The 23653-nt window shown below is 41.5% G+C and overlaps 1 protein-coding gene and 1 long non-coding RNA gene across 2 annotated transcripts; both read right to left on the bottom strand.

Moving 5' to 3' along the window:
* Positions 1 to 6185: 6185 nt before the first annotated feature.
* Positions 6186 to 8054, bottom strand: LOC109238616. Its single transcript, XR_002069760.1, has 2 exons — positions 6797 to 8054; positions 6186 to 6663 (listed from the first exon to the last, which is right to left on the bottom strand). It is a non-coding gene; the product is annotated as an uncharacterized LOC109238616 (long non-coding RNA).
* A 4246-nt stretch (positions 8055 to 12300) lies between these two features.
* On the bottom strand, positions 12301 to 12852 carry LOC109238607. The gene is made up of 2 exons (XM_019405097.1): positions 12481 to 12852; positions 12301 to 12426 (listed from the first exon to the last, which is right to left on the bottom strand). Exons 1-2 carry the CDS (start codon positions 12850 to 12852, stop codon positions 12301 to 12303), a joined length of 498 nt encoding a protein of 165 aa, XP_019260642.1.
* Between the last annotated feature and the right edge of the window lie 10801 nt (positions 12853 to 23653).

Consider the following 23653-nt stretch of genomic DNA (forward strand, 5'->3'; position numbering starts at 1 on the left):
AAGTTGTTCTATGGGTATGGTTCCTTGTTGTGAGCCAAAAAGTAGTTGGTTGTATCAAGATGGTCAAAACACGGCAGCATGTGATAGGCCCTTTGGATAGCCTCCTTGGAAAAGTCCATATTTTTCTTCCGAACTATACACACGTAGTCCTCATGTTCCGGGCAATTCGCGTAGAATTCCCTAACAACTGTTAAATTCGTCTCATCAGGTTCTTCGAAGAACACCCCCATTCCTTGCCATACTTATTCCACATGAACTCTGTAACACTCGTTGAGGAGGGACCCAATGTCTATTTCCCTTTTAGGTATTGGCTTTTAGCCAGCCTTGCTATTAAACAGTTCTTGGGCCTCCCAGGAGATGAACTTGTTTTGATCATATGTGCGAGAGGATGCAGAAGCTCGCGACCCAGATGTGCCCACATCATTAGCTTTGGACGTGCCTACTTACCAATCGGTGGAGGAACTTAGGGTTTTTCTTTTCTTGGAAGTGGCCATTTGCACCAGAAATAACCCGGCAAATATCATCAATGAGATCACTCTTCGGACCTAGATGGGTTACTGAGACTTCACCACCCATATAGTGGTCGCGTAGAAACACTCTCCTAGTCATGGGAAGGACCCATCCCATAATCAGTAGAATATACCCTCATTATCAGTTCACCCGAATTAAGTACGTCGATTATTATCGAGCGAGCAATAAATTCTGGAATACACCGCTCAACCTCATTGTGGCATTTACACAAACACCTAACACGCAAAGCTGCTCATATTCAACACAAAGCCATTTTAAGCCCTAGGTGGATTACAGACACAACAATTCAACTACCTAGCAACCATACTCTTAGCACCCATGGTGAAACCTAGTCTTTAACCATACAAGAAAAATAAAAAGAATAACATAAGAAAAAGGAAAAAGAAAAACATGGAAAAAGAAAGTTACATACCTGAGGGGTCAATGGATGGACACACTTGAGGAGGGGTGAAAGAGAGAGTAAAGGATTGTGGTTGTGTGTGTGTTTGGTCGCGGAGAGAGAGAGAGAGAGAGGGATGTAGGGGGAGGGTTACGGTTTGGTTTAGTGAGAGAGGAGAGAAAAGGGATAAAGATTAGAAGGGGGGTTTGGGGGGGAGGGAATTCGTGTGTTAAGCAAAATAAAAGGTTTGGGTGCTTACCTATGCGCGTTCAGATCCACTCGTGCGCGGCCGTGCACACATGCCAGAGTTCTGGTACATATGCGTGGTCATCCCTCTAGTTGCACGGCCGGGCACCTCTAGTCTTGCTGACGCCGTATTTTGCGCGATCAAATATGGGGTGCACCCCTCTAGATGTGCGGTCGCGCACCTACACACATGCAAAATGCCTTTTTAAAGCCTCAATTTCTCCCTTCCGCAATATATACCTTCCTGCAACCACTAAGTCATAATATACACTAAGTTTTACCTAGTCTACACTACAACAAAAAAACTAAAGAGAAACATTAAGCTAGTAGAAGAGTTAGAGGTAGTTCTGAGTTATAGTCGTCAGCTTGCATCAACCGGGCATCCTCAACTGATTATGATGCTCGAGGATTGCTTAGCAAATACTCCAGCAAGATATGGTTTTAGCATGTGGCCACTCACTTTGAAACTCTCCGTTCCCTCCATGTTCTGGACCTCAATCTCCCCATATGGTGATACATGTTTCACCACATACGGTCCCGTCCATCTGGACTTAAATTATTCAGGGAACAGTCTGAGTCTGCTATTGTATAGTAAGACCTTTTCGCCTTTATAAAATTCTATCAATTTAATTTGACGGTCATGTCATTTCTTCGTCTTTTCATTAAAAATTCACGCATTCTAATACACATCTAATCTGAATTCCTCCAACTCATTCACCTGTGACATTTTGTGCTCACCTGCAAGACTAATATCAAGATTAAGCAATTTAATTTCCCAATAAGCCGTATGCTCTATCTCCACAGGTAAGTGACATGACTTTCCATATACCAACTTGAACGGTGAAGTCCCTATGGTTGTTTTGAACGTTGTTCTATTTACCCATAGAGCTTCATCTAACTTTACTGACCAATCTTTTATGGCAGTACTAACTGTTTTCTTTAGAATTCTTTTGAGTTCACGATTAGCTACTTCTACCTGTCCACTAGATTGCGCATGATATAGGGTTCTTGTTTTATAAGTTGCCCTATATTTAGACAGCAGAGTGGCATATTGTTTATTGACAAAATGTGACCCATTGTCACTGATGATGACTCGGGGAGTTCCAAAACGGGTGAAAATATTCTCCCGAAGTAATTCACATACTACCCGAGCATCATTTGTCCTAGTGGGGATTACCTCGACCCACTGGGAGATGTAATCAACGGCCATTTGGATATACTCATTGTTGCGACGATGGGAATCTACCCATGAAGTCGATGCCCTAAAACTCAAAAATTTCACATACAAAAAAGGAATTCAAGGGCTCTCGTCCCTCTTACTATCGTAACCTGTCCATTGGCACTTGTCACATTCAGTTGTGTAGGATCTAGCATCCTTGTACATGGACGGTTGGTAAAAAATGGCTTCTATAACCTTCGTTGTTGTCCTATTTCCTCCATTGTGTCCTCCAACTACTACATCATGACAATAGGACAATATACTTCCTATTTCCCCTTTTGGTACGCATCAATGAATCATGCCATCTGCACACAATTTAATTAAAATGGGGTCATTCTAGAAGTATCTTTTTACCTCGCTTTGCAGCTTCCTCTTCTGGTCTGAGGTCAAGTCATGTGGAAGCCAACCACTAGCCAAAAAGATGGCTATGTCAGCGTACCATGGCGGTCTATCTGAGACCGCTGCAATAGAAAACATCCGCTCATCCGGGAACTCTTCCTGTATGTCCACCGCTTAAGCAAGTGGTTTCTCCAATTGCGACAGGTGGTCAGCCACCTGATTTTTGGTGCCCTTCCTGTCCTTGATTTCCAGATCAAACTCTTTCAGCAACAATACCCACCGCATCAGACACGGTTTTGACTCTTTCTTTCTCACCAGATATTTCAATGCCGAGTGGTTAGTATGTACTATCTCCTTGCTTCCCACTAGATAGGATCTGAACTTGTTGAAAGTGAAGACCTCTGCAAAGAACTCCTTCTCCATGGTAGCATAGTTCACCTGATCATCATTCAAAGTCTGAATGGCATAGTAAATGGGTCTAAATGTTTTATCTCTTCTTTGCCCGAGCACTGCTCTCACTGCCACATCACTGGCATCGCGCATGATCTCAAAGGGTTCTCCTCAGTTAGAAGTCACCGTTATGGGGGCACTCACTAGCTTCTCCTTGATTATCTCGAATGCTCTAAGGCACACTACATCAAACACAAACTTCACATCAATGGCAAGTAATGTTATTAGGGGCATGGTGTTGCTGGAGAAATTCTTGACGAACCTTCTATTAAACCATGCGTTCCCCAAAAAGCTTCTGATGCTCTTCACTGAAGTTGGAGGTTGGAGCTTAGCGATCTCTTCTACCTTAGCTCTATCGACCTTGATACCTTCAGTTGTGACTTTGTGGCTCAAGACTATCCCCTCCTTGACCATGAAGTGACACTTTTCCAAGTTGAGTACTAGGTGAGTGTCTTCACATTGTTTCAGTACAAGTTCAAGATTCCTCAAACAATCCTTGAAGTCATCTCCAAAGAGAGTAAAGTTGTCCATGAACACCTCCAGTCACTTCCCATTCAAATATGAAAAGATTGGCATCATGCACCTATGAAAAGTAGTTGGTGCATTGCAAAGTCCAAAAGGCATTCTCCGGTATGCACATATTCTAGAAGGGCAGGTATTTGATTGTACCCTGAGTATCCATCTAAAAAGCAGTAACATCCATGCCCTGCCACCTTCTCCAACATCTAATCAATTAAGGCAAGAGGGAAGTGATCCTTTCTTGTTGGATCATTCAGCCTTCGATAATCTATGCACATCCTCCAACCGGTGAAGGTCCTGGTATCAATTAGCTTGTTGTCCTCGTTTGTTACCACTGTCATGCCCCCTTTTTACGGCACAACATGTACGGGGCTGATCCATTGGTTGTTGGAGATGGAAAATATTATACCCGATCTAGCAGTTTGAGTATCTCTTTCTATACCACCTCCTCTAGGGTTTTATTCAATTTGCACTGGTGCTGCACTACCCATTTGCTCCCTTCTTCCAACAAGATCTTGTGCATGCAGATTGCGGGGCTGATTTTCTGAATATCTGCTATGCTCCAACAATCATAGAAAAATTGTTAGTCTCCAGAAAAGCATATTTTAAATATGTTGGGAGTACTTTCAATTCCAGCTTTGGCTTGATCTTTTATTTTTAAAATTACTCTTCGTATACCACTTAGTTTTCATCTTCTAGTGCCTCAGATTCTTTCCTGATTTAAGGGTCTTCATCCTTTGCTGTACTCGATTGACTAACGCATCTTTCCAATGAATCACCTACCAACTTGTCCAGCTTGTGTTGTTCAGCTATCTCTCCTACCACATCCAATTTGAAACAAGCATAGGCAGATGCCTCATCACACGGTTATTTCATCATTCTCTTCATTTGAAACACCACTTTCTCATTTCCAACTCGTAGCATGAGTTTCCCCTCGTATACGTCAAGAATATCCCGGCTAGTGCAAAGGAATGGTCTCCCCAAGATTAGAGGTACCTCCTTATTCACTTCCATGTCTACTACAATGAAGTCTACCAGGAAGACAAACTTTTCCACCCTCACCAGAATGTCCTCGATTATGCCCTCTGGTATGATAATGGTTTATGAGAAAGGGAATGCTCTAAGGTAGATTTCATCATGTGATGCTCCATTATAGTGGAATGTGTTCATGATTTCATTGAAGTCCATCAGATGGTTGTTGGGATCTTTATTGGGTTTGCCTCTGAATTTTCAGTTATTCTGAATGGTATGGATAACTCCTTACTTTAGTTCAAAATTGTTAGCATCAATAGGCAGGGGCCTCACACTGGATTACCGCTGGTTGTAGAACGGTCTGGCGTAATCTCCTAGAGACCTCCCAAGCCTGGGAGCGGAATTTTTAAACTCATCTTCGACCATGGTTTGGTTAAGATTGAATTTTCGACCCTCTCCAACTTTTCCATCAGCAACTCTAAGGGCTACTTCAGCTACTAACCGTGCAGCCTATTGTTTGGCATCCTCTCTCACATCTAAGTTTACTTCCTTTTCGTTGTTCACAATTTTATTTTGAGTCGAAGTCTGACCCAAAATTGATCCACTCGATTCTTTCTCCCTTCTCAACTGCCATAGGTGCTTGTCTAATTCTGGATTGTATGGCACCAATTCCTTAGAGGAGGATCGATTCATGCACCACCGAACTTAACATGTTGCCGGGACACACATAAGAAGAGCGTAAAAAAAAGAAAATAAAATATAATTGTTCATGAATTAGCACCGAAAATTATTTCAAAAAATATTAATTGTCAATCCCCGGCAGCGGCACCAAAAATTGACGAGTGCAAAACTAGTGTATAAAATATAGGCTCGCTAGTCAAAGATAGTATAGTATTTAAGTCGTCTCCACATGAATTGGTTTGAATAATGTTCAAATAAATCTTCATTTTAATACCATTCAGGAAATTGAACCTTTGATTTTGAATTATCAACGAACTAAGAGTAAAACTAAAATTATCAATTTTGAATGATTATTGGAAATTGGGTATCTAGGTAGCAACAATTGAATATCAATGGGAGAAACAAGGGATTGAAAAGATACATTCTCAACTATTATTTGGGGTATAGCTCTATGCTCAGTTCACTCTTAAGTTCTATTTTGACTCTTTCGATTTCAATAGATGATTAGGATATCTTAAAAATTCAAATTCTTCTTCCAAATGAATTAGAGTTATCTAACAATCTAATGATACGTGTTGTGAACGTATGCAAGAATACGTTAAATGAATGATCTTACGAAGAACGTCTCTCGAATATTCCTCTAAATTAGGTCAATTGATAACTCCCACAAGTTCTTTCGATTACCTATAAGAGTTGTGAAATTAACTCAAATAAGATAACACAATACGAATTGCAGTAACACTTCTCCTTCGATTAAAGTAAAACCACAATTAACCTTGCAATTCAATTAGAAACTCGCTCAACAAATTCAAACTACTAACAAAACTAAACCCACAAACAATAGTCAAGTCACAATATTTGTCAGTAGCCCTAAGAAAGATTACTCCATAGTAAAGAAGTGTATCACCACAACAGTATTAAGAGAAAAAGAAAATATTACAACCTACGAATTCGAACAAACTTTCGTATTGAATGATTCAGATGAAGTATTCAGAGTCTATGTTGTTTTTTTTTTCCTTCTTCTCTCCAAAATTTGCTCCAAAATCCAATTACCTTGTTCTGGGACGGGCTAGGCTTTATATAGGTCAAAAGGCTGCCTCTAAAATTACAAAAATAGGCTTGGGTCAAATTCCCGGAGATGGAGTTGTGCGGCCGCGCACCTGGGAGAATGACCGCGCACATCTGGCAGACTTTTGTAGCACTTGCGCGCTCAAGTGCACGTTGGGGGTCGCTCGCGCAGCCGCGCATGAGAACTTCTTCTTGCTCAACTTGTTTTCCTCCCAGTTAGTGCACTATTCGTCCATTGATCCGCTCTGCGTCACCTGCACTGAAAGACAAAATATTAGACCCAAATCAGCCCAAATCTCTGTCGAATCAACCAAATCAAAGACAAAAAGTGGGCATAAATATTAAATAACTTTAAGCTCATAAATATTCATAAGATTAATATACATACGTACTGCGTATCAGTAAATTGTTTGGAACGTGCGGGTGCATGAGGGAACTGAGAAGATTCTATCCAAGTGAAGAAGATTGTGGCATGGGTTTGGTTACATTTCATATAATCCAAAAGACCAAATTGTTGACATTTCTTTTAATTGTGTTGGGGGGTTGCGGCCATCCAATTTGTGAATATTGTAAAAGATAAGAAAATCTTATAACACTGTTTGCCGATTAATGTGGATCTTCTCTTATACCTCCATAGCCAAACTTTGTCTCCTCAAGAGGGTGCCACCGCCCTTGGTGGAAGATCTTCAATCAAACACTAAATTTGTGTGCGCGCATGTATGCATATTTGCTCATACCTACACATTAATTTTTATTATCCAAGGAATAACGAGATCTGCACTGATATTGTTCTACCAAATATGCACTAATATCGTTTAAAATGCAGATCAAACGAAAAAATTGCAAGATTCAATGGAGCAAAAATAAATGACAAAAGATAAAGCAGTAAAGATATTTTTATTTGATTGATACGTTACGGAGCTTGTATAAGTCAGATGGTGCTTCAGAGCAGCAAATACAAAAGAATGAGTTGCGTAAAAGAAAATATATACGTATTTTACAACAAAGAGAGGTATCGGGTTTGATTGCAAGTTAACGAATTTGTTTGAAGAGAATTGGAGTCCGTTTTACAGGTGACTGACGTGCCCCATGACGTGACCCAGCATCTCTTCTCTTTTGAAGGTGTGCGATTGAGAATTAGGCAAAGCCACGTCGCTTAATTTTTGAAGGCAATTCTAAATATTCGCATTGTGAGCGTTGAAGATTGACCTGGTCTTTGCAAGGTCAGAGAACGTATTAAGGGTTTGGTACATTTGTGCATTGGTCCATTGATGAGAGAATGTCGTGCCAGTAGTGATGGCATAATTTGGGCTTTTTTGGTCTGGACTTGGCTTTGGGGTGTCTGTCCCGGCTGAGTTTAGATTTTTGACCACCACAAGAAGAACAAGAAAATGATGTCTAGTTTTTCAAAATATTTAACATGTAGCCAGTGTTGACAAAATGATTTCTCCTCCTCCTATTGTAGGTACCCATTTCTTTCTTTTGTATCACTATGGTAGTTTCTGTGTGTTTCTAGCTATTGTTGTTGTGGTCTAGGACATTATTTTGAAGACTAAAATACCATCTCTTGGGTTCGTGATTGTTGCGTGTACGAATGATTCTTTAACCATACATAGTGCTTGCCGTTGGTGTTTTTGGTGAGAAGGGAACTTTTAGGTCATATTGTTTGAGGAGAGAACAAAATTTAGAATTCCTGCTTTTGTTAATGTAATCCATACCACGTGTTGGGTTCTTTTTTTTTCAATCAAGGATGCTACTATTGCTAAAAATTAAGCCTCAACCTGCAATAAGTAGGCCAGTTTGGTAGTTCGCACTTTATATATACATGTTAACTGATGAATTCATCAGTTATTTGGAACAAATGAAAAACCTAATTCTGGAGAATATGATATGAAAGTTTCTCACTATGTAATCAAATAGGAAAAAATATTCTGTATAGTACCGATATAAAATGATGTACAACCCCTCTCTCTCTCTCTCTCTCTCTATATATATATATATATTTACGCAAACGGGCCAGGTATCTATAAATAAAAAAGGACCCAAGCCTGCTACATCTAAGACTATCAGGGAGGCTAATATTGGGCAGTCTCATTATTGGGCATGTGCTGGATTGCATCGTCAACACCCCTCCTCAAGCTGGAACGGAAGCCATTCCCAGCTTGGAAATGAAAGCTTGTTGAGTAGGACCAAGGAGAGGCTTGGTGTATATACCAGTAGTTTGAGCAGAAGTGGAGATGGATTGTAGAGAGATCACCCTAGAGGCTAAGCAAGTGCGCACAAAATGACAATCCACCTCAATATGTTTAGTCCTCTCATGGAAGACGGGATTTTTGGCAATATGCATAGCTGTGTGACTGTCACAATAAACAGCCATAGGAGCAGGAGAGAGAACACCAAATTCACAAAGCAAGCGAAGCAACCAAACAATTTCTGCAACCAACAAACGCAAGGCTCTATACTCTGCCTCAGAAGAAGAAAGAGCAACAGTGGCTTCTTCTTGGATTTCCAAGAAACAGGGCAACCACCAAGAAAGAGAACATAACCACTAACGGACTTCCTCGAAGCAGCACAACTAGCCCAATCGGAGTCACAATACCCCATTGGAGAGAAATAAGGAGCAGCAGTAAGTAAGAATCCAAAATCAGGAGTACCAGCAACATATCATAGAAGATGATAAGCAGCTTCAAGATGAGGCACTCAAGGGGAAGACATGAATTGTCTAAGGTATTGCACAGTGAATGAGAGATCACGCCGAGTGTGTTGCAAAAAAATTTAGCTTGCCAACAAGTTTTCTATATAAGGAAGTTCGGGTAAGGGAGCACCAATATCATCATAAAGCTTCATATGAGGAGCTAAAGGAGAGACCACAGGATGAACATCAGTACAAGCAAACTTATAAGAAAATCCATGGTAAACTTGTGTTGGCAAACCAGGAACCCCTGAGGGTGTTTCACTATCTCAAGTGCAAGTAAATAGTGAATCTCACCAAGATCGTTAATTCTGAATTGGGCATCCAAAAAGTCCTTGAGAGCAGTAATCTCAGAATGATCATCACCAGCCGCTAAAATGTCATCAACATAAACAGAAACCAAGTCAACTTTGAGTTGGAAAGCTTAGTTAACAAAGAGTAGTCATTCAAACGTGCTGAAAACCTTTGGACTGAAGAGCCGAGGATAATTCAAACGTACTATTGCCTTGAGGCTTGACGCAAACCATAAAGAGTTAGGAGCGACAAATTGAAAAGAGATACCAAGGGGATTTTCATATAGACTTCTTCATCTAAGTCATCATGCAAAAAGGCATTATTTCATCTAGTTGAAAAAAAGCCCAATTTCTCTTAACAGCCACAGTGAATAGACACTTAATAGTGATCATTTTAACCACAGGGGAGAAAGTTTCATTGAAAACTACCCCCTTATGTTGAGTATCCCCTCTAATGACTAATCGAGCCTTGTATCTTTCTATAGAACCATCAGCCCTCTGTTTCACTTTGTTAACCCATTTACAAGGAATTGCTTTCTTTCTAGAAGGCGGAGGGACAATGTCCCAAGTATGATTTGCCTCTAAAGCCTGAAATTCTTTCAGCATTGCCTCCTGCCAAGCAGGGTTGGAAGCAACATGATGAAATAAATGAGGTTCTTTCAAATAACTCTCAGATGACAAGGAAGTGACCTCAGAAGTAGAGACAGAGGTGCAAACATAATCAGAAAGGTATGGTGGGGGATTACTCATCCCAAGATATTTTCTGAGAACTGGAATAGAAGAAGAGGAAGGTTGTGCAAGGGGAGTAGGAGAAACATAAGAAGTAGGGATGGAATGGGAGGAAGGACCTGAATGAGTAGAAGAAGGAGGAGAAGGTGGGATATGGAAGGAGGAAGAAACTAGATCAGAAGGGACAGAAGGAGGAAACAATTGTGAAGAGGAAGATGAACAATAGGGAAATACGTGCTCACAAAAACTTACATCCCTGGAATGAAAAGTGCTATGATTAGAAAGATTTAACAACTTGTAACCCTTCTTCCCAATGCTATAACAAAGAAAAATGGTTGTAATGGTTATATATTTGACTTGCCCCTATAGGGCTTAGGAACAGCAGCAAAGCACAAGCAACAAAAGGTCCTGAGCTGAGAAAAAGAAGGAGCAGAACCATGAAAAAATACAAATGGTAATTTGTGTTTGAGCAAAGGTGAATGAAGCCTATTAATAAAGTAAGTGGCAGTCAAGACACATTCTTTCCAATACTTAAAAGGAAGTTTGGACTGAAACAACGATGCGTTAACAGTCTCAAGTAGGTGTCTATGCATCCTTTCCACTACACCATTCTGTTGGGGTGTGTGTGGGCAGGAAGTTTGATACAGAATACCTTGGGAAGAAAAGAAAGGAATTGCTTCAGAACTATATCCTAACTCAAATGCATTATCAGATCTAACTGTTTTAACAACAGTAGTGAACTGAGTTTGGACCAAAAAGATGAAAGATTTTAAAACAGTGAATGCATTAACATTAGATGATAATAAATGTGTCCATGTAGCTCTAGAAAAATCATCTAAAATAGTAAATAAATACTTAAAGCCATTATAAGTCTGAGTGTGATAAAGCCCCCAAAGATCTACATGAACTAGTTGGAAAGGAGAAGTAGAATGAATTGAACTTTCAAAGGAAGGGAGTCTTTGCTGCCTAGCCATAGGACAAATAGAGCAAAAAAAGTTTGTTTATTAGGTAGGTGATCATGTAAAACGGAAATATGTTTTATTTTAGACAAAGGAATGTGTCCTAACCTCAAATGCCAAGCATGATCAACAGATAAAACAGAGTTTGGAACATGAGCAGATAAATTAGCTTCGTAATCAAGACTTTGCACAGAAACAGAAAGTACTGAACTGCACTTATTTGTATTACTCAGATTACTGGCAGTAATGGTATTCACAACAGGAACTTTAGAAGTAGAAGAAGCAAAGTAATCAGGACAGAGGATCTACAGGCCTTTCTGAATTTTACCAATTTCCAAAGGCTTCTTCATAGAAGGGCCCTGCAAAGCACAAGAAGAGTGAAAATAGCATTACCCTTAAGATGAATAAGTTATTGAGACGGGGAAATCAGATAATACTGAAAAACAGGAACAAAGAGAACATCAAGAAGTAAGACATAAGAAAACAAGGGTAAGGATCCAATACTAGTGACCTTATCCTCATATTCATTTGGTAAGGACACCAGATAAGATAAAGTTAGTGGTTTTATGTTAAGTAGTAAAGATTTATGTGGGGTCATGTGGTGAGTTGCACCTGAGTCTATAATCCAAGGATTATCTTCGCTCAGAGGCAAAATCACGAGGTGTTGGAGTAATTTTGGATTGCTGAACCAACGAAACAAGATGGTCATACTACTCCTTTGTCAAGTTATGACTCCCAGTAGTAGATTGAGCAACTCTGTTACTTGAATTAGTACCATCACCATACACTATGGGCTGAGCTTCAGATACGTGAGCACATGCAACTGTCCTCTTATACTTGTTCTGAAAAGTAGGGATGTTGGACTTGGGATAAAATCCAGAAGGAAAACCATGCAGCTTGAAGCATTTCTCTATGACATGACCAGGCTTTTTACAATACATGCAGACTAAATTTGCATTAGGCTTCCTGGAGGAATCAAATTGTATTTGCTGAGTGTAATTCTGAGGGTAAGGCTTTTGAGGATAAGGTTTTTGTGCTCTAGTAGAGAAAGCTACAGAATCAGAACTGAAGGATGGGACAGTGGCTTGGACTTCAGATTGACTATGATCATTTATGAGCATTGAGTAAACATTGTCAACATCAGGCAAAGGCTTCTTCATCAATATATTTCTTCTAATAGTGGAGTATGACTCGTTAATCCCCATCAAAAATTGATGAACTTTCTATTCCTCATCTAAACGCTGAAAAGTCTCTTTGAAACCACAAACGCAGTCTGGATATGCAACAGAAAAAAGCTCATCCAATAGTTTCTTAATCCTGTTGAAATACGAGGAGATACTAGAAGAACCCTGAGAGATAGAGGAGATTTCTTAACGGATTTGCTAAATCTTTATTCCACTCGCCTGTCCAAATCTCTGCTCAATTTCCTTCCAAAACTTCTCAGCAGATTCTATATACATGACAGTTTCTCTAATTTCCTTGTCTAAACTATTAAGGATCCAAGCTACAACCATGTCATAACATCTAATCCACGCCTCAAAATGAGGAGAAGTAGGCCTAGGTTTTGGAATAGTACCCTTGATCATTCCCAATTTATTTTTACAGGACAAACCTAACAATATTCCCCCTCTCCAACTCCCATATAATGTCCCATTAAAAGTCATAGTAACCAAAATCGTGCCAGGAGAATCAGAGGGAAGGAGATACAGGGGAGATGAAGGTGCAACAATAGAATTATCACTAGCATTAGAACTTTCCTCAGATGCTGGAGCCATATCACACAAAATAGTAGAAATTAGGGTTTTATCAAAACAGTATTATCAGACTTCTCCAAACATCCGAATAGATAAAATCTTCGGTCAGCCTTGTCGAACACCAGCAGAAGCAAAGACAGAAGAAAAACACACCGCAAATTTCAACAAAATGCCGCAGGAACTGTCAGAAAATTAACACCAACATCATCGCAACAAAATTCGAATCAACCAAAAATTGGACTAAGAATGTAGAAGAAATTACCCATATATAACGTAATGTTGGCTCTGATACCATGTTAACTGATGAATTCATCAGTTATTTGGAACATATGGAAAACCAAATTCTAGAGAATATGTAGAGAGAGAAAATGTGAAGGCTTCTCATTATGTAACCAAATAGGCAAAAATATTCTGTACAGTACTGATATAAAATGATGTACAACCTGTAAATATATTTACACAAATGGGTCGGGTATCTATAAATAAATAGGGACCTAAGCCCACTACATCTAAGGGGATAAATTCAAAAATAGCCAAATTAACAAGTGGTCATTCAAAAATTTCCACAGTTTAAAAAGTAATCAAAATTTAGCCACTTTTATGTATAGATAAATCTAAATGGAAATACTGTTCAAAAATACGAAAAACTACTCCAATATAATATACTGGAGTTCCAGTATAATATACCGGTCCAGCATAATATACTGGAGATCGGGGCACCGGTGCTCCAATCTCCAGTATATTATACTGGAACTTTCCACGTGTTGGATTTCCAGCATAATATGCCGAAAGTTCATACACAGGTGCACCGATCTCCAGTATACTATGCTGGAAATTTTTCAATGACTTTATAAACACTGGCTTTTTTTAAATGGCCAATCCAAAAAATGGCTAGCCTATGCTATTTTTACACATCTAAGACTATCTGGGAGGCTGATATAGGGCCGTCTCATTGTTGGGCCTGTGCTGGACTGCATTGTCAACAATACAAGTCTAAAGTTGGGGATTGTCAATTTTATTACATGGTGCATGAAATAAAATTGAGAAGTCTTTGGCTCTTTTCATATATTTTATGATTTACAACATTTACGATATTTTTTTATTCACAAGAGATTCACATTAAAAGATCTGGCTGTAAATTACACTCATAACGATTGTAATTTCAAGTGTCCAACATTGTGACAATTTATCCAAGTCTGTTTTCCATATAGTTAAATGCTTTATCAATATGCATGTATACGGTGGAAATCGGGGCTACCCGATTTCGGTCTTCGATGGAAAAAGTAAATACCATGTCGGAAAGTCAGAACGTCGAGCTCGGGGTCGAAGTTCCTTTCCAAGGTCATGGTCGATAACATTTACCGAGGTCAGAAGAAGGCATGATTCGAGGTGATGACGATATGACTCAATAACGGAAAGAGCGAGATACCTACAACGGGCCGGAGATCACGGTGTAAATTTCGTATTGGATTGGTCTTCAACGGTTAAATAGTTTTCAAATACGATTTCCTACTACAATTGGAAGTGTACCTTATTTAGGACTCCCCTACTATATAAAGGGAGGATCCCATCCATTTGTAATACACTGATCACTACTCATTGATAAGAAATTATACGCTTGCTATTCTCTTGCTATTCTATTCACTGTTCATCCTAGTTGTTCATTCATTTGTTCTTCCTATTATCACACCTCGAAGTTGTCATAGCTCGAGGTCGAGATTTAGCTTACACACTGGTTTGATCTACTTTATTCTTGAATTTATCTATTTAATTTCTTGTTTATCAATATGGATTGAATCAAACCACATATCCTTAAAGCCACAATACAAGTTTAATTGTTACGCAAATTTTAGGCTAAACAGTTTGGTGCCCACCGTGGGTGTAAGTATAATAGTGATTGTTTCAGTGTTGATTCTGATAACACACGTTATTTTCACACTTGTTCTTTTCAAGTATTTTTGCTCTTAGGTTAAAGCATGTCAAACTCACGAAATGCACCAGTACATGGTGATGATGGTCTCGGATTTCACGGGGAAACGACAATGTAATTGCCGAGGAACCGGAGTGCCACCGGCTAATCTCGGGGGAGTACCGGTTGCCGATCCCATCGACATCAGTTCGCAAGTTGCTCTAAATGCAGACCTAGGCGCGGGTCCCGAAGGGAGTCTACGCAGGGAAGGCCGATCTGGTGGCCAAGGTACGCAGGGCAAAGAAGACGGGGGAGTTAGTCTCCAAGTAATATTCGAGATGTTGCAGGCTCAGTAAGCCGCTATTGCCAGAAAGGTTGAATGGTAATGGAGCAGGGACTGATCCTACAATTATGAAAATGCTGGAGGAGCTCACCAAACGAATGGAGTCGGGGGAGAAGAAACCGAAGATAATGATAAAAAAGTGGAAACATACAATTCCAAAGTTGATCAGATACCGGGAGCAGCCCCGATCTTGAAGGGTTTGGATTCAAGAAAGTTCGTGCAAAAGTCTTTTCCTCAGACGCTGCTCCGAAGCCCATTCCTAAGAAGTTCTGTATGCCGAATATACCTAAATACAACAGGACCACCGATCCTAATGAACATCACTTCGTACACATGCGGAAATAAAGGAAATGACTTAGATGGTGATCAGATTGAGTGCGTTTTGCTGAAAAGATTTGTGGAAACTTTGTCAAAGGGAGCAATAATTTGGTATCACAACCTGCCACCGAATTCCATCGACTCATTTGCCATGTTAGCAAACGCCTTCGTGGAGGCGCACACCGGGGCCATAAAGTTCGCAACAAGAAAATCGGACGTTTTTAAGATAGGACAAAGGGAAAATGAAATGCTAAGGGAGTTCGTATCCCGATTTCAAATGGAAAGCATGGAGTTGCCACCGGTCATAGATGATTGAGCCATTCAAGCTTTCACCCAAGGGTTGAACGAGCAGAGTTCGAAAGCATCACAAAAGTTGAAACAAAATTTGGTCGAATATCATGCTGTAACTTGGGCAGATGTGCACAATCGATATCAATCGAAGATCAGGGTCGAGGACGACCAATTAGGAGCCCCTTCCTGTTCAGTACATCCAAATAGGTTAGCAATTAAAACCCTGAGGGACATTGACAGGGAACCAAGGTCGAATAAGGAACGATATCAACCATATACCGCGGATCGAAGGAACAATGTCTTGGGACGCAATCCCTCATGGAATGATCGAAGAAACGATCGAGGACAAAATTCTTGTGGACTTATGAATAAAAGAAGTTTTGATAAGCATGTCGATCCCGTAGAGGCACCTCGGTTATCGAAATATAACTTTAGCGTCGATGCATCAAGCATTGTATCAGCAATCGGAAGGATCAAAGATACTAGATGGCCCTGACCCATACAAACCGATCCTTCCCAAAGAAACCCAAATTTGATGTGCAAGTATCATGGCACGCATGGTCACAAGACCGAGGATTGTAGGAAATTAAGGGAAGAGGTAGCCCGTCTATTCAACAAGGGCCACCTTCGAGAGTTCCTTAGCGATCGAGCCAAGCATCATTTCAGAGACAGTGATGCCAACAGGAAAAATGAACAGGAGGAACCACAACATGTCATTCATATGATCGTCGATGGAGTCGATATTCCACAAGGGCCCGTGTTCAAACGTACTATGATATCAATTACTAGAGAAGCGGACCCGGGATTATGTGCCCTAGGACCCCTTATAATTCAACGAGGAAGAAGTAGAAGGCATTTCTCAACCACACAACGACGCTCTGGTCATTTCTATCTTATTAAATAAAGTTCAAGTTAAGCGTGTTTTAGTGGATCCAGGTAGCTCAGCAAATATCATCTGATCGAGGGTCGTGGAGCAACTTGGCCTACAAGATCGAATAGTACCTGTAGCCCAGATCTTAAACGGCTTCAACATGGCCAGTGAAACAACTAAAGGGGAGATTATTTTACCAGTGAACATAGCTGGAACCATTCAAGATACCAAATTCCACGTAATCGAGGGCGACATGAGGTATAATGCCCTACTCGGAAGTCTTTGGATCCACAACATGAGGGCAGTCCCCTCGACTCTCCACCAAATGATGAATTTTCCAACAACGGACGGTGTAAAAACAATATACGGGGAGCAGCATGCCGTAAAGGAAATATTTACGGTCGATGAGGTAACACTAATACCAACACTATCAACATAGGACAGGTCGAGCATCAAAGGTAAACAGGAAGCCAAATAGCAATCACAGCTACCAGTGTCGACCGAATCGGGAAAACAGGAGATGGAAGAAGAAGAGGTGGATTTTTTGACCACTCGAACCTTTATTGTTCCCGAAGACTCCAATGCCACCAAATCAACGGTCGAAGAGATGGAACAGGTTATATTGATCGAGCACCTACCCAAGCAAAAGGTATACCTGGGAGCAGGGTTAACCCCGAACTCAGGAAAAAGCTTATTCAATTTCTTATTGATAACATGGATTGCTTTGCTTGGTCCCATTAGATATGACAGGGATCCCACCAGAGATAACGACGCATCGAGTAAGCCTTGACCCCAGGTTGAAACCGGTGAAACAAAATAGAAGGCCCCAGTCCGAGGTAAAGCATGCATTCATAAAGGACGAGGTAACTAAACTTCTAAAAATACGGTCCATGAGGGAAGTAAAATATTCCGAATAGCTAGCCAATGTAGTCGTAGTCCCTAAAAAAGGGAACAAACTTAGAATGTGTGTAGACTACAAGGGTTTAAACAAGGCATTCCCCAAAGATTCTTTTCCACTGCCTAACATCGATCACATGATCGACGCCACGGCTGGCCACGAGATCCTTACCTTTCTCGATGCCTATTCCGGGTACAACCAAATTCAAATGAACCCGAAAGACCAGGAAAAGACTTCGTTTATTACTAAGTATGGAACATATCATTATAACTTGATGCCTTTCGGGCTAAAAAATACTGGGGCTACTTAGCAACGCCTAGTGAATAAAATGTTTGAAGAACAAATAGGTAAGTCAATGGAAGTTTATGTCGATGACATGTCAGTTAAGTCCCTGCGCGCGGAGGACCATTTGGCTCATTTGTAGGAAATGTTCGAGATTTTGAGGAGATATAACATGAAGCTCAACCTCGAAAAACGTGCTTTCGGTGTCGGTTAGGGCAAATTCCTGGGCTTTATGGTGTCAAACCGGGGAATGGAGATCAATCTCAATAAAATCAAGGCCATCAAAGACATCACCATCGTGGACAGTGTAAAGGCCATGCAGAGGTTGACTGGACGGATAGCTGCTTTAGGCCGATTCATCTCGAGGTCATCGAATCGAAGCCACATATTTTTCTCTTTGCTAAAAAAAATGATTTTACCTGGACCCCAGAGTGCCAACAAGCGTTAGAAGGATTAAAGCGATACCAATCGAGCTCACCACTGTTTCACACGCCAAAGGCAGATGAGAAACTCTACTTGTACCTGGCAGTATCAGAGATAACGGTATGTCGGGAAGAGCAAGGTACGCAATTTCCCGTTTATTATGTAAGTCGAACCTCAAGAGAAGCAGAACTAGGTATCCACACTTAGAGAAATTGGCACTTGCACTGATAAGCGCTTCTAGAAAGTTAAAACCATACTTTCAATGTCACCCCATATGCGTATTAACCACTTACCAATTTCGTAATATTTTGCACAAGCCTGAGCTATCGGGCCGATTGGCCAAATGGGTTGTCGAACTCAGCGGGTATGATATCGAGTACCAACCTCGAACGGTGATCAAGTCCTAAATTTTGGCGGATTTCGTGGCTGATTTTATGCCGGCCCTCGTACCCGAAGTTGAAAAAGAACTTTTATTAAAGTCAGACACATCATCGGGGGTGTAAACCCTTTTTACAGACGGTGCTTTGAATGTGAAGGGGTCCGGGTTAGGCATCGTTCTGAAGCCACCCACGGGTAGCAATATTAGGCAGTCTATCAAAACTTCTAGGTTAACTAACATTGAGGCCGAGTACGAGGCCATGATTGCATGTCTCAATCTAGCTAAAAGCTTGGGAGCGGACGTCATTGAAGCCAAGTGTGACTATTTACTGGTGGTGAACTAAGTGAACAAAACTTTCGAAGTTTGAGAGGATAAAATGCAAAGATATTTGGACAAGCTACAGGTAACATTGCACCGTTTCAAAGAATGGACTTTATAACATATACCTCGGGAACAAAACAGTGAGGCCGATGCACTTGCAAATATTGGGTCATAAGTCGAGGAAGATGAGATCAGCTAGGGGACTGCCGTTCAACTCTCGATATCCATGATCGAGGAAGGTCATGCCGAGATAAACTCTACAAGCCTGACCTGGGATTGGAGGAATAAATATATTGAATACTTGAAGAACGGAAAGCTCCCATCGGACCCTAAAGAGTCGAGAGCCCTACGAACCAAAGCCGCCCGATTCACATTAGATGAAGATGGAACATTATACAGAAGAACATTCTATGGACCATTGGCAATATGCTTGGGACCAGGGGACACCGATTATGTTTTACGAGAAATCCATGAAGGCACCTATGGGAACCACTCCGGCGCCGAGTCGTTGATTTGCAAAATCATTAGAGCAGGATACTACTAGGATAGCATAGGAAAAGACACCAAGGAGTTTGTTCAAAAATGTGATAATTGTCAAAGGTTTGCACCGATGATCCATCATCCCGGAGAGCAACTTCATTCAGTCCTATACCTATGGCCATTCATGAAATGGGGGATGGATATTGTCGGTCCTCTGCCAACGGCCCCAGGTAAAGCTAAGTTCATTTTATTTATGACTGATTATTTCTCTAAATGGGTTGAGGCACAAGCGTTCGAGAAAGTAAGAGAGAAAGAAGTTATGGACTTCATCTGGGATCACATCGTATGTCGATTTGGCATACCCGCCGAAATAGTGTGTGATAATGGAAAATAGTTTATCGGCAGCAAGGTGACGAAGTTCCTCGAGGAGCACAAAATAAAAAGAATATAATCAACACCGTATCATCCTAGTGGAAACGGACAAGCCGAATCGACAAACAAGACTACCATTCAAAACTTAAAGAAAAGGTTGAACGACGCTAAGGGAAAATGGAGAGAAGTTCTACCCAAAGTCCTTTGGGCGTAGCAAACGAAATCAAAGTCCAGCACGGGGGAAACCGTGTTCTCCTTAGTATATGGCTCCGAGGCCTTAATTCAGGTCGAGGCCGGGGAACCTAGCGTTAGATTTCGACATGCAACGGAGGAATCAAATCACGAGGCTATGAATACTAGCCTCGAACTATCGGATGAAAAATGAGAAGTTGCGCTTGTTTGGATGGTTGCACAGAAGCAAAGAATCGAGAGATATTATTATAGAAGAGCCAACCTTCGCCACTTCGGAATCAGGGACTTAGTTCTAAGGAAAGTCACCCTCAATACTCGAGACCCAAACGAAGGGAAACTATGTCCAAATTGGGAAGGACCATATTGGGTCCTCGGAAAGGGATCTTACAAACTTGGCACAATGGAGGGCGAACAGTTGCCAAACAATTGGAATGTATCACTACTCAAACGATATTATTGCTGAGGTACGAGTCTCTCCCTTTTACATTTGTATTTGATACTAACTTATTGCAGGTGTTCGATGGAAGGCGTCGAGAAAACTCTTCAACACGAAGACCATAGGTTTTAAAGCACGTGTTGCACTCTTTTTCTCTTAGATCGGTTTTTATCCCAAATGGGTTTTTCCGGCGAGGTTTTTAACGAGGCAACAATTATGTGCTACATGAGGAAAATTCAACAGTATCCAAGTCTTCTTTTCAATCAACCTCGAATACTAGGGGCATCACCCTCGGAGGTTATATTTTCGAGAAAAATACTTCATGTCAATGGGTCTTGATAGCAAAACTTTGTAATGGGTCAAACAGTTGAGTGAACCATGTCCATATAGATTAGTCGAGCCCTGATGGCAAAACATGTACGCATGTATAAATTATTCAAAGAAGCATTCATTTTATATCTAACACTTTGTGTCTCAGAGAAAATTTGCTACTATATGAGATTTATACTTGTGAATTTGTGAGAAATGGCTCAAGGTCCAATTGCAAATATACCTCGAACACTCGGGGACTGTCATCGACCATTGACATGTTCGAGTTATCTAAACTCGAATTCATTAGACCTCAAGAGGCGCCCCTCGATCTATAGGCCAAGGCCAACTTTCTCGGGGACTAACACCTCGAACAAGTTCGAAGTGTTATTGGGAAATAAGCCCAAGAGGCATACCCAACGGCTACGGCCAAATAAATGCGACTCGGAGACGTCCGAACCCCGCAATCAAAATAGGCCTTCAAATTCTTTGAAAAATCGATAACAAAAGGCTACCCTCGGCAAATAATAAAAAGGGCTTCAATAAAATCAGCCCTAGAAAACCCTTAAGAGGTATCAAATTACCTTAACACAAACGTGCTAACGCACAAAAGGAAGAAGGGTTTTCAATCGACATCGAACCCTCAAAAAACCCAATAGGTAAAAAATACATGCTAAGGCATAAAGAAATTTTCACTAAGTATTTGAAAGCGAAAAGAGGGGAATAGTAGCCATCTTCCAGAGGCCATATCGGCACGATCTAAAGATCCTAAGGGCCAATATACTTAGAGTTTGAGATCTTATTCTCACTCCATCCGAACCCAAGGGTTCGACTATCACGACCTCAAATAAACAATAACTTTATTATGTCTCAGGGACTCACCGTTATCCGACAAAAACCCTTGAGGGTCTATTCCTCAAGTTCAAACCTTATACGAACTCGACTATCGTGACTTTGAGGAAGCCATCCGAGATCAATGTCTCGAACACACAGTTCAAAGCATAAGATTGTGCTAACTATTTTACAAGGCCAAAAAAAACATATTTAAAAAGATCGAGAAGGCATTCAAGAAAACTTTCTTTTATATATTTAAAAGGATACGTACAAGAGACAGTCAAAGGTCTTACAAAAAAGAAAAAGAAAATGAAATTCTAACTATGCCCGGGGCTGATTTCTCCCTTAGGAGCTGCTTCTCCTTCAGGTTCCTCATCGTCGTCGGACCATCTTGGCTGCCTTCATCACCATCATCATCGTCGGAGGAGAGAAGCAACCTTGCATCAGCTTCAAGTACTTTAGCTTGAGCTATCTCTTCAGAGAGGTCATAACCTCGAGCGCAAATTTCCTCAAGGGGCTCCTTCCGAGATTGGCACCTCACCAAGTCATTGCTCCATCTCTCTCGATCGGAGGCCCCCCTTAGTTGCGTTTGAGCAGCCTCAACATTAGCCAAATACACGGCTATAGACTTGTCAGCCAAGATCTTCGTCTTCCCGACCTCAGCCTTGGCCTCAGCAAGCTCGGCTTCGAGCTCCTCTATCCTTTTGGCATGGGCCGAACATTTCTCTATGACGCCCTGAAGTTTGACCTCGGCCGATAATAATTTGGCCAAGGCAGCCTCTTTCTCCGCAGCAAGGCGGTCCGTGTTCTCCTTTTACCGATCGCAGTCAGCTTTGACTTGATCGACCTCCCTTCGGAGCAGCTCGATCCTCTCCAGTTTTTGTTGCAACTGAGATACCAAAGTATTAGCCTCCACAATTGAGTCGAGTAGACCGTAGTCTTTCAAAATGGTAGTTACCTGCACATCTAGCTCGGCTCCTTCCTTATGAGCCTGGGCAAGTTTGCTCGGAGGTCCCCGATCTCCTTTTCTTTTTTCGCATAGAGGCATTTGAGGGCATCCCTCTCCTCGATAAGTTTCTTGAGATCGGTCTCACAACTGCTCAGCTCGGCTTGGGACTTGTTAAACGCCTCTCGATGAAGCACCACAGCCTATGAAGAAAAGAAAGAAATTCGCAGAAGAAGAAAAAAAAATTAAACGTGATAACAGGGAATGAAGTTTACCTGGTTCAGAATGCGATGGGCCTCGTTGAAAACCATCGACGCATCTAGGTCGGAAACATCATCGACCCCCGCAAGGCAGCCGCGGAATATGTCTTCCCCATCATGGGTCGTTCCCACATCGGGGGTCTCCATTGTTGGAGCTTCCCGAATTGCCCAACAGAAAATTGAGGGCGGGGAGGCGAATCGTCGATAGTGATTGTCCCATGCAAGCCACTTGGGGCACCCTCTCCCTTCTGAAGAGCTCTATTACCGGACGTTTCGGGCACTTTCGCCGTTTGTTTGTCATGGTAGGAAATCTCTTCGGCCCCTGATGACTCGGGGACTTTGCTCGGAGTACCTTCCGAGATCTCCTCGGTCCTAGGATGAGTCTCCTCGACCATCACCGGCTCAACTGCTTTCGAAGCCTTGACGCTTCCCCTCTTTCAGAGAACCAGCTCGCAACCGGGGCCCTCCCCCTCCTCCTCTTCATCTCGTAGCTTTTGGGCTACGCCAACAGAAAGAGCAGTAGAGTCGCCGCTCGGCTTACGAGGCCTTCTCTTCTTAGGCTCCGGGGTTTCAGAAGGTGAGGCCCTTCTCCTCTTTTTGTCCTTGGCCGGTTTAGGAACTACCTCTTCCCCAGGCAGAGCCTGCCTCAATTCAGCAACATCCCTGAGGCCTGCATAGAAAGGAGTCAAATATGTGTGGAAGAAAATATTTCAGAAAGAGACGTCGTAATTATGCAGGATAAACTTAACGTGATTTTTAGCCTCCCATTTACCCTTTTCCAAGTCATGCCAGCGGCGGTTGGCGTAAGAGGAAGTTGCAGCTAGCTTCCGAACCCAGTTTTTGAGGTCGGGGATCGCGTGGGGGCATCCAGGCAATCGCTGTATAACCGATGAAAATGTCACACAAAAATAAAGCACGAAGATTAATGGATAACACTTACGTTTGGGGTTCCACTTCT

The sequence above is a fragment of the Nicotiana attenuata genome, unplaced genomic scaffold, assembly GCF_001879085.1.
Source record: "Nicotiana attenuata strain UT unplaced genomic scaffold, NIATTr2, whole genome shotgun sequence".
Lineage (NCBI taxonomy): Eukaryota > Viridiplantae > Streptophyta > Magnoliopsida > Solanales > Solanaceae > Nicotiana > Nicotiana attenuata.